The following is a 12,468-nucleotide window of genomic DNA, read 5'->3' as shown; positions in this document are numbered from 1 at the left end:
TTTTTTCGCAACACCGTGGAAGAGAAACTCCGAGAGTGCAATGCCATCAATGTAACAGCCCCAAATAACATATGGGAAGAATTCAAAAAGCCAGTCATCGCTACAATGAAAATAATAAAAGATCGCAGAAGTCGTACTGAAAATCGCAAAATGTGGATGTCTGATGCAACCTGGCAAACTGTGCAAAGACGCAAGGACCTGTTAGCCGGAAAACATCCTCGTCAGGGCGAACCTACTACTACATACGCTACCCTAAGCAAGCAAATCCGTAAAGAATGCCGTCGGGATAAAAACATCTTCCTAGAAAGCATTTGTCAAGAAATTGAAGCGCACTCTGTGACATATCAAACGGCTGACCTATTCCGAAAGGTTCGACTATTATCCAAGCAATTCAAACCAAAGGCATGGGTAGTGGAAGATGAGGATGGTATTCCTATACATGAGTTAGATAGAATCTTGGAAAGATGGAGATCTTATTGCGAAACTCTTTACCAGGGACCACCCACTCAATCAACATCACTCCACGAGTGGGACGGTAGCCAGTCAGAACCACCCATCTTGCGGTCGGAAGTGGAGCAAGCTATCGAGGTCTTGAAAAACCGAAAGGCCCCAGGTGTTGACCAAATCTCAGCGGAAATACTTAAGGCACTAGGACATACTGGGATCGCGATTATCCACAGACTGTGCAACCAAATTTGGCAAACATGCGAATGGCCTGCCGACTGGACAACGTCTATTATCCTGCCAATTCACAAAAAAGGATCTACCAAAAAATGTGATAACTATCGCACACTATCACTTATATCACATGGAAGTAAAGTTCTCTTGCACATCCTCAACCAGAGACTTCGGCACTTTTTAGACTGGCAGATACCTCAAGAACAAGCAGGATTTGTGAAGGGCAGAGGCACCAGAGAGCAAATTTTGAACATCAGACAATTGATCGAGAAGTGTTACGAGTTCGATACACCAGTTGTGCTGTGCTTCGTCGACTACAGCAAGGCCTTCGACTGTGTGAACTGGCAGCATTTGTGGAGAGTGCTTCTAGAACTTGGCGTCCCAAAACACCTCGTAGCCCTTTTGCATTCCCTCTACTATAACAGCTCTGGGGTAGTAAGGGTAAATGACAGCACCTCAAAGCCGTTTTGTTTCGCAAAAGGTGTACGCCAGGGTTGCATACTGTCTCCCGTTCTTTTTAACATCTACGGAGAGTTTATTATGCGTGAAGTGCTATCGGACTGGGAAGGGGGAGTTAGTATCGGCGGAGAAAGACTAACAAACTTGCGATACGCGGACGATACAACTCTGATAGCATGTGATGAACAAGAAATGACAGCTCTCCTGAAGAGATTGGAGACGGTGAGCAACGCTCTGGGGCTCTCTATAAATAAGTCTAAAACCAAAGTTATGGTTGTGGATAGGTCAGGTAAGCTGGATCTCAGCGGCACTACGGGCCTGGAAATGGTTGAGGATTTTGTTTACCTAGGTTCCAACATAAGCAACCAGGGTGGCTGCGAGCAGGAAGTCCGCCGTCGCATCGGCATGGCAAAGAGCGCCATGGCTCAGCTTTCTAGAATATGGAAGGACAAGAACATATCCCAATGGACAAAAATGCACTTAGTGAGAACTCTTGTATTCTCCATATTTCTCTACGGAGCTGAGACGTGGACTCTCAAAGCTGCTGACAAAAAAAGGATCGATGCTTTTGAGATGTGGTGTTGGCGACGCATGCTCAACATATCATGGACTGAACATCGAACCAACGTCTCAATACTTAACAAACTTAAGATAAAGATGAGGCTAACTAACATCTGTCTGCGGAGGACTCTTGAGTACTTCGGTCACATCGCAAGGAAGAACGCCAGCAATATTGAAAAACTCATGGTCACTGGTAAGATCGAAGGAAAGAGACCCCGCGGACGTAGCCCGAGACGTTGGTCAGACCAAATAAAAGAAGCGGTCAACACACCCATCTGTGATGCAATCCATGCGGCAAAAAACAGAGTGCAATGGAAAAACATCGTAGCAAGGATTGCGTCAAAGGGGAGCCACGATCCTCAAAATTGAGGAAGCGACGCAGGAAGATATTTACGTAATCTACTAATTCGATTTTTAAATATGTATAAGGTTTTTATTTAATAGGATACTCACAATCCACATGTTTTAAGAGTCTATGCGCCTGAACTAACAAAGTTACTCCTTGCAGTTACATTATGCGACAGTTATATATAAAAAAAAATAAGTTTACAAGTACCTAACTAAGAATTTAAAAATCAAGTTATAGTAGTGCCCTTAGTGACCTTCTGCCTAAGAACCTGCTCTAATGTCATACTTACCCATTATAGTCCTAACAATAAAAATATAAAAAGCATCAAAATTGGTCGAGTAATAATAATTTTTAAGGAAAATATGTTTAGGTACCTAACAGTCATACGTATACAAAATCTATACTGGCAACCTCTGAGGTTTAACACATAATTTGGGTGAGCAAGCCATGCACCCACCGGCTTGTCCCACCAGTGGATGCAAAGGTAACTCGTATTTACCCGTCCTTCCACTAGGGTATAAATTGACCTCAGTTCCGTCGTGGGTAAAAACTTAAAGAAGTTTGTTTCAGGCATGAGCAACGACTGCGGGACCGTCTATCCGTACAGAAATCCCGCTAAACAAGACGCGGATATAGTTCGCTTGGCGAGGGCAGCTGGTGCCATACCCATAGCTGTCACCAACACGCCACAGCTATGTATGAATTGGGAGACGTACAACAATGTCACCGGGTTGACAATGAATCCGTATGACCAGAAGCGTACAACGGGCGGATCTTCTGGAGGAGAAGTAAGGAATTATTGAGAATGTTACAGAAATTAGATGCCATCATCGTCGTCCTTAACCTGTAGACGTACTCCTGAATATCTTGAAAGTTACAACTTACAAGATATTCAGGACTACAGAGACCCTACAGGGACCCTAAGGCCTACAAGGTCCCTGCAGAAACTTTCATAGTACACACGCCGCGCAGTCTTGCGCTGCAGCTGCTTGGATCCAGCGGCTCTCCTGCGACACACTTCTGTTATCACTCATCCATCCACCTAGTGGCGAGTGGTAATTAGCTCTAGGTACTTATTTATGATCACCAATTTAATTAAAAGTACGGTATCCTGTCTGTTGGTTATAATCAGCAGATAATATTGGCTTTTCGTTTGTGTTAACACGAGAGGACGGGCGCTGCTGGTGAGACTACAGGGTGAGACAATTCAAACGTATGTACGGTCCATTAAATGAAACCGTATGTTTATGTAAAAGCATCGATTTTGGAGCGCCATAAAACGTACAAGTCGAAGGAACTGCGCAAAAATTGTCGTCTACAACCCGATTTTTACCTATACGTATAGGTACATGAAATCGTGAATCATTAGGAATATTGGACTGGACTTAGTGGATGTCCGTGATCCACAAGGAACAAACCAAAATCTGCGGAACTGATGAGACCTACGTCTCTTTGGCTGTCCGATTGTTTGAGTGTACTTGCATAGTTACACTAACCACCAGCGCTGACGGTAAGCGCGCGGAGCATGAGCTTTATAGTTTCTTGTATCGTTTCATAGTGAAATTGCGGCGCCGCAAATAAGTATACGAGCCGCTCTTGTCATCCGCGCTGGCGGTTAGCTTCAAAATGTGGTTTGCAAGCCGAAACTGATGTAGAGATCTCAATCGATCTGATACAGAGATGTCTATCGATCTACTTATTACTTATATATTGTTTTCTAAACATTCCCAGTCAGCGTTAATTGCATCGGCTGCCTCGCTCATGGGCGTAGGATCGGACATAGCAGGATCATTGCGACTACCGCCGATGTTCAATGGTATCTTCGGACACAAACCCACACCAAGGCTTCTTTCTATTCAAGGCAAGTATAGATGGATACATAATAAGTCAATACAAGTGTAAATTAAAAATTTATAACACCCCCGACAAGTGAAGGTTACAGTAATAACTAGAAAAGAGCTGATAACTTTCAAACGGCTGAACCGATTTTCTTGAATTATGGCTAAGAACACTCTCGATCAAGCCACCTTTCAAACAAAAAAAAACTAAATTAAAATCGGTTCATTAGTTTAGGAGCTACGATGCCACAGACAGATACACAGATACACACATACACACGTCAAAAGAGGTAATTTGTCATTTTTAGGGTTCCGTACCTCAAAAGCAAAAAAAGGAACTCTTATAATATCACTTCGCAGTCTGTCCGTCGTATCAGTCAGGAACCGTCAAGGGAATCAAAATCTATAACCTTATACTTCCAGTTGACCTAGAATAAAAGGCAGGTACTCGTGTCCAAGTCCGACTCAGTCTTCACCCGTTTTTTTGGAAGTAATTCTGTCTTCCATTAAATTATTCATAATCATCATCCGTCTAATCAGTTAGATGGTTCATTAGGAGCCAGCGCAGAATAAAAATTAGAAAGCAGTGAATAAGCATTAAAAAAATCATAATTTTATCACGTGTGTGACAAGCTTAAAACTTTTCAAGGTGTATCGATGATGGTAATAACAATAATAGTATTGATTGATGCATAGGTATTATTGTTGTTTCCAAAAATACTTTGTACAGTTGTACCTAAGTATCGTACATAATATTATATATGTAGATTGTAGATATTATATTATTATGTTCAATGCATATTACAAACAGAAATATGTGTACAAGGTGTAACCAGAACGCTAGTAGAAACTTAGGGTTATTATCATACTACCTAAACACAATCCAATGCCAATAATAATAATCATTTGTCAGCTCTAGTACTTTAAAGTGATTGAGTAATTTTCAAACCCGCAATGTATAGCGTGCTAGAGTCCGACCACGACGTTGACTCTGAGCGAGCTATTTACATAACGATCGTTGACCTCTAGCATCAGCCAGATGTTTTATTTGCAATATTTTGTGAACTTTTAGAGTACAGGTTTTTGTAAACATCTTTTTTTTCTTGTGGTACCTTATCAGTAATCATCAGTAATATCACCTGCCTTTGTTTTTGCTAGTGTTCAGGTTACATCTTGTATAGGTAGGAAGAAAATACATACTATTTTATATTAAGCTGTTCTTATACATAAAAAAATAGCTCTTGTTGCACGCTATTTTGTTTTTTCTTGATTACCATATCAATTTTCCGTAACCGGACCTGATCATATCACTTTTATTTTTATGCAATATAAATAAATATATGATACCTATTATAGTAATTAATTTTTCGAAATTCTCTTCCATTCCAGGTCACGTACCAGATTGTTTAGATACAGAATTCGAAGAGTACTTTGCACTTGGACCTATAACAAGATACGCTGAAGATTTGACGTTACTTCTCAAAGTTTTGAGGCAACCTAATGGACCCGATGTGCCTTTGGACAAGCCGGTAAGAAAAATCTAAATATATAAAAAAAAACCGGCCAAGTGCGAGTAAGACTCGCGCACTGAGGGTTCAGAACTCAAGTATTTTTTCCGACATTTGGCACGACAAAACAAAAACTATTATGCAAAAAATAAATAAAAATTTTAGAATGTACAGATAAAGCCCGTTCATATGATACCCCACTTGGTATAGTTATCTTATTTTGAAAATTGAAACACATTTTTTTTTTTTGTTGATGTAACTACAAATTCACGGTTTTTGGATTTATTCCTTTACTTGTGCTATAAGACTTACCTACCTACCAAATTTCATGATTCAAAGGTCAACGGGAAGCACCCTATTGCTTTTCTTGGCAGACACGACGGACGGACGGACAGACAAACAGACAGACAACAAAGTGATCTTATAAGGGTTTTGTTTTTCCTTTTGAGGTACGGAGCCCTAAAAACATACAGTCGAATTGAGAACCTCCCCTTTTTGAAGTCAGTTAAAAATATTTTGGTATTTTACAGGTAGACCTCACGCGGCTCAAGTTTTATTACATGGAGGGAGATGACAGTCACGTGACAAATAAAATAGGCTCGGATGTGAAGAAAGCGCTGGACAAAGCCAAAGCCTACTTACAGTCGACGTACAATATTGAAGTTAAGGAGGTCAGGACGTTAAGTACTTTACACTTTTAGAAAATTGGCTTTTAAAGCAACATGTAGGATTATAAAAGAAGATAAAATTCTATCTTCGTTTATAATCCTACCTGATAATCTCCGAGATACGGAGAGCAGTTACAGGTCCAATCCAAACCCCAACTGACTTAGATCAACGTTGCTTCATCAGCGCAATTTACGCACTGTTGCAACTTTATCAAACTACCCTCAAACTAGCCTCAGAATATCGTGAACTGGATTGACTTTACCTCGACTTTAACCCGGTACCTTAAATTTTATCTTTCACCTAATTTCAGCTGAAAATAGCGAACATCGAACATATGTGGGAGATAAGTGTGAGAGTTCTCTTCAACATTCCACATGTACAGAACATCTACACAGACCCGCAAAAACGCGACCAGTGGGTTTCCGTTTGGCCCGATGTTCTGAAGAAAATGGCCGGCCTATCGAATCATTCGTTGACGAGTGTCGCCTATGGCCCAGTGAAGAAGTTTTTTGATGCTTTACCAAAAAGTTACTACAAGAATCTGCTAAGGATTTTTGAAGAGATCAAATCAGATTTCAATGTGAGTTTTTTTTTTTTTTTTTTTTTTTTTTTTTTTTTTTTTTTTTTAATTGAAAATATTACAATAAAACTTAAAGCTAGCCTTATCTAATTACTGTACAAATCATGCCCGCGTGGAATGGTGCCAAGAATACTGGCTGCATTTCCGCGTTGGACAGCCAGGCTGATCCGTTGCGCAAAAAATGAGCCAGCCCTTCTGTCACCCGATGAGGCTATTAAACGCGGTGAAATGTCTCGTAAAAATTTCTTTGCACTAAGACTCCATGGCCCCAGGGTCTCCACGGCAAACGGAACAAAAATGTAACTCTCAATAAGAGAGGCATACTTGCGCCGCTTGCCGTTTTCAGCCATTTCTGCTGCGGCTCCCGGTCTTGATACTGTCTCCCTGATATGACACGGGGCCAATGTGTCAACGCACGTTGCGTCCCACATTAGCGCCCGTCCCCGTTCCCAGGGAACCAGCGTCAATCCATCAGGTCTCTTGCCATCATCCCGACTAATCCCTGCCGGCTCAATGAGCGCAGGAACGTCTATGGTGGCAAGAGCCCTTTTGATCGTGTCGTTAAGAGAGCCATGCCTAAATAGCCTACCAGCGCTCCTTTGGCAAGAGAGTCCGTGAATTCCAAATTTATCAACCTCTTTTCCACACGGACATCTGTGCTGATGGCACAGCGGTGTTCCCAATCTGAGACCTAGAGCCACACGAAAACTTTCATTATCTAAAAGGGTGCCGAGATTTTTGGATGGCAAGGCATGAAGCCAATACCCAGATTCCTTTTCCGATAATGCTAGGAGCCTGGCTTGATCTCTGTCACTTGTAAGATTTTGCAGCAAATTTGAATGTGTCAGCTGAACCAATGGCAAATCCCAAAGTTTTTGTGTAGAACGTTCCTTTGGAATATCGACATTGGGACATCTGACCTTCCAACTCTCTAGGGCCTCTGTGGCATAGGTCAATGATATTGAATTTGATTTGAGAATTTGAGAGCTAAGCTCTCTTATACTATGCACAGAGGACAGAAAAGCTGGAAGAGCTACACTGGAAATTTTCCTCACGCCGATGCCACCGTACTTGACCGGTAAAGTAGCTTGGTTCCAGGAGTGCTCATCTAAAGTTAAATTTAGAATTTGTTCTAGTGTACTTTTAAGGGTGGCATCCATATTATCGAGTAGTCCAGGAAATTTCCAAATTGGGCTCGCGCGAAGGATATAAATTAATTTAGGTACGAAAAGGCAATATTTTAGGATCGAAAATGCAATGTGAGAATTTAGAGCGCCCAATTTGTCGGTATTAGCCGAAAATGTTCTAATTTTTTGATCCAAAAGTGGTTGTATGGATTCATTATAAAGAGGAGCACCAAGGAGGCAAAGTGAATGTTTATCGAGTATCTTAATGCTAGGGGTAATGTGAGTTACTTTATGATAACAATGTGGAAAGCCAAAAGCACAGCAGAGACGTCTAGACTCTCTTTGCATTTGTGTACTTTGTCTATTTCTATCGCATTTATTTAACAATTTCACTCTTACCGCCAGAGTTCCTAGTGTAACTATGTAATTCGACCATCTGTCGTGGTTGATCTTTTTCCACGACATGAAATTATGGAACCAACTCCCAAAAATCTTTAAAATATGGGGCTATTCACCACATATTCCATGACCTATAACTGCGAATAAGCGCACAGTATGTTGCGAGCTCACCTACCTATCTAGTCTAGTTTAAAATTAATAATCATAATAATATAGATTTTTTATAAAAATATGGTTAGGTACAGCATTACAAAACAATTTTATTAATGCCACGCGATTTCTATTCGATTCCACATTAAATAATAAATTCTGCTGAATTTTTAAGTGTAAAAATTATTATATCACACTAATATTATAAAGGCGAAAGTTTGTATGTGTGTTTGTGTGTGTGTGTATGTTTGTTACTCCTTCACGCAAAAACCACTGGACGGATTTGGCTGAAATTCAGAATGGAGATAGATAATATCCTGGATTAGCACATAGGCTACTTTTTATCCCGGAAAATCAAAGAGTTCCCACGGGATTTCAAAAAACCTAAATTCACGCGGGCGAAGTCGCGGGCATCGGCTTGTTATTAAATAAATACAGTATTAAAACCAGGCGAGGTTTTATAACCTAACCTGATTTTGATACTGGATTTATTTTTACGCAAGATTTACTTTTTTTTATAAACAACTAGTAGGTATTGCAGATTTCTAAAAACGCTAAAAAATCACTATTTATCAGCTTTCATTAAACTCTAGTACATTTGTGAAGTAATGGAACGATGATAAAAAAATCACGTTAGGTACAAGGAGATTATCATCTGCCTAACCTATACCTACTTCAAACATCAAGTGAAGTAATCTTCCAATTATTCCAATAATTTCAAACTGGATTATCAATAAAATATCAATAGTAATATAAGAAATTTTCTTTTACAGGAAGCATTATCCGACGACGCAGTATTACTTTTTCCTACTTTCCCATACCCAGCTCATCTGCACTATAGAATATTCTACAAGTTTCTTAATTGTGGGTATTTGACAATTTTCAACGCGCTAGGTTTACCTGCAACTGCCTGTCCGCTGGGACTCACTGACAAAGGTTTGCCGGTAGGAATACAAATAGTTGCAAACAAATGCAATGATCACTTAACAATAGCCGTTGCCAAGGAATTCGAAAAAGCTTTTGGTGGGTGGTCACCGCCAAACAAAGAACTTTTAAACTGTATAAAGACTGCATAGGTAACGCTAACGATGTTAGAATAATGTAAGAAAAGGCGATAAGGACCTAACCAAGGAAATTAAAATTGCCAAAGCTGAGGTACAGAGATAATTGACAAAGACGTTAGATTTTTATGGATCCTTACCTATAAGTATTTTTGTATAAAAATAAATTTGTTTTAATAGTGTATAATTATTACAGGGAATTTAAAAAGTAAATATTTGAAATATAAGTATTTATAATAGTTTTATTTCTCCCTTGCTAGGCAATAAGAGGTTTTTCAGCCTCAGCCTTCGAACCTTAATAATATTCGTCTGTCCTCAATCAGAGTCTAGGTTAGGATTAAGACGAACAGCAGCTGTAGGTCGAACCCATGTAAGTAATACTAATTAGGTAATAAGTAGGTAGTAGAACCCAAGTTCCAGTATATTTTGTATCGTGATCGCAACGAAGGGAACCTTGGCTCACTCATAATAATTAATCATGCCATGATTTTATGATAATACTAGATCATGGCAGAGACTTTATCCGTGGTTTTAGACTTTTTAAACCTGTGGGAACTCCTCGATTTCCCGGGATAGTAGTCTAAGCCTATGTCTGACCCCGGGATGCAATCTCTCTCTATAGCAAAATATTTTGTCTAAATCCTTTACTCAGTTTGGGACAGATTGTGGATTCGATGTCACGATTATAAGTAGGTAGATTTGAACAGACGAATGGGCCGTGAAAACTTAGCGGACTAGACAGACAGACTTGCATATTTTATAATCATGGATTAAATGTTTACATAAGTAGGTTGGTGAGTTATCCATATCCATTCCATACTAATATTATAAATGCGTGTGTCTGTCTACTATGTCTGCTAGCTTTTCACGTCCCAACAGTTAAACTGATTTTGATGAAATTTGGTACAGAGTTGCTTATACCCCGGGGAAGGCTACTTTTATTCCGAAAAATCAAAGAGATCCCACGGGATTTAAAAAACCTAAATGCACGCGGATGAAGTCGCGGGCATCATTATTAGTAAGCAGGTAATAATGAAAGTTGTACCAAAGTGTTTCTGGCATCAAACTAGCTATATTAGGGGCGCTCTTCTAAACTCATAACCATGACTCTAAAACAACAACAAAATTGAGCGATTTTTTTGATTCCGAAGCATATTTTTGATCGAGTTATTCTAACTACCGTTTTACAATTTTGCTAAGTGTCTGGCGAAGGAGAATATTGTATCCAATCTATTTAAACCCATTTATTTTGAGGACCTGCAAAACCACAGACTTTCAAGTTAAGTACCTAAATTATTTTTTGCACACAATACAACCAAACAATTTAAGTGCTGTAGCTACATAGGAGGGGTGTATTGGAGATGGTTTTAGTTAGTGTTGGAGTGGTAACTGGCAAGCAGTTGTCTTGTAGCACACACCCCTAATATAGTCGTATATTATCACTAGATTGATCCCGGACACGGTGTACTATAACATCTCAATGATCATCCAACCGTGACATGCCCGACATTTTAGTACCAACTGAAGCTAACTCGTACTGTAGGTAAGTGCAAGGTTAATCCTTGCCTAGGACGAGCATGCGGCTAGAGTTAACTGTAACTGCCTAGGTACCCCGGCGACACTTTTACAGCTTCTGAAATAGATATATTACTTAAATCCTCTGACGTATACCACTTCATATATATAACAGCGATTAGATGGCAAGGTTTCCCAGTCGCCTACATATGGTGTGACCATTAAGAACAATGCGAAAATGTGTGTTGTGTGTCTTATGTATCGGTATTATAATGAGATTAAAATAAATAACAATTTTATATGTTTACAATAAGACTAAACTGTAAGTTAGTGCTTCATACTTATGTTTTGTCCGTTTGGTCTCTAAAAAGTAATTTTATTAGTAACATGGAAGTGAATGGACGTTTCACCGATTACTTAGTACCTACTGGATTATGAACACAATAAGTACGTTCTTCAATGGTTTTCTCAAACAACAATCAATAGTGGAGTTGTGAAAACGGTGGTTCTTCCGAAGTTGTCTAATTGTTGTTTTTTAATTAACACAGTGGAAAAAAACCTCGTAAGTATGTACATGTAAAATACATAATAATATGTATTATGTATACCTACTTAAATATTATTTAAAAAGAATTACTCGGGTCCTATGCCAAAATAGTTTTACTTAAAAAAAAAAACAATAAGATAGGTAATTATTTTAGAGATTTAATTAACCTATATACTGACAACGATGAATATCATCATAATTATTTTTAAAAAGCTCTGCGATATGTTGCGATATAAAATATTTTTTTTCATCTCCATATTTTTATCTCCATTGCTGATTTTAAAAATCCCGCTCGAAAACGCAGTTGCGAACTTGCGAGCACAGACTAATAAGAAAACGCGATCCTAGTTACGACTAGCGAAAAATATTGAGATGTTTTGCTACGGGTTAAGAATGTTGCCAGCCGAAAAATTCAAGTCAGAATTAAAATACATGGTCATTCAACAAGAGAATTAAAATCGTGAAATAATAATATTTTTTGTTTGATAAAATTGGGCAGGATTTTTATTATTACACGGTCTAGCAATTTACCATATTTTAATGTGGTTTCTAATAAATGTGATATAAACAGCGAATAAAATTTTCAGCCTATAATTGCGTTACTTGTCTATCTAATGAAAACTGAATGTTTTTTTTAAAACGTTACCGAAAATGCCATAATAGTTGTTTTTTTAACTTCACTTGGTTTTGATACTCGATCATATAGTAAACTTACTGTACTAGATTTCAGTATAGTAATATTATAATTTTTATAGGTAGTGCTTTACCCACACTCAAGGCAATTTCTAAATAATAATTTTTAAATGAATATTAAAAATTGCGGGACTAGCAGGATTCAAACCTTAATTTTCTGGGAATCGTGCCCGAAGCCTTGACCACTAAACCACAGTCCGCTTTGCTACCAGTGCCGAAACTCGATTAAGCATAGATAAAAGAAGACAAAACGAGCCGAGCTCATTGATAAAGTAATATATGTCTATGGCTGAGCTGGACCCTATTAATTTTGTAATGTACCTATCCCTTGCTT

The 12,468-nt window shown here is 38.8% G+C and overlaps 2 protein-coding genes across 3 annotated transcripts in view; both read left to right on the top strand.

Moving 5' to 3' along the window:
• Positions 1-9,603, top strand: part of LOC123867770 (fatty-acid amide hydrolase 2-B) — a 33,750-nt gene extending 24,147 nt beyond the window's left edge. For both annotated transcript variants that reach the window (XM_045910019.1, XM_045910018.1), the window contains exons 4-9: positions 2,618-2,835; positions 3,779-3,908; positions 5,275-5,414; positions 5,924-6,064; positions 6,373-6,642; positions 9,092-9,603. In XM_045910019.1, coding sequence (XP_045765975.1) covers positions 2,618-2,835; positions 3,779-3,908; positions 5,275-5,414; positions 5,924-6,064; positions 6,373-6,642; positions 9,092-9,394 — 1,202 coding nt within the window. In that variant the 3' untranslated portion in view covers positions 9,395-9,603. The remainder of the gene's footprint in view (positions 1-2,617; positions 2,836-3,778; positions 3,909-5,274; positions 5,415-5,923; positions 6,065-6,372; positions 6,643-9,091) is intronic.
• Positions 9,604-11,080: 1,477 nt separating this feature from the next.
• The window catches only part of LOC123867780 (G protein alpha q subunit), a 33,098-nt gene continuing 31,710 nt past the window's right edge, over positions 11,081-12,468 (top strand). Inside the window, exon 1 of the mRNA XM_045910041.1 lies at positions 11,081-11,456. The gene's annotated coding sequence lies outside the window, so the exon portion shown is untranslated. The remainder of the gene's footprint in view (positions 11,457-12,468) is intronic.

This window comes from Maniola jurtina, chromosome 8 (assembly GCF_905333055.1).
Source record: "Maniola jurtina chromosome 8, ilManJurt1.1, whole genome shotgun sequence".
Taxonomy (NCBI): Eukaryota; Metazoa; Arthropoda; class Insecta; order Lepidoptera; family Nymphalidae; genus Maniola; species Maniola jurtina.
This window is presented reverse-complemented; position numbering and strand designations above follow the sequence as displayed.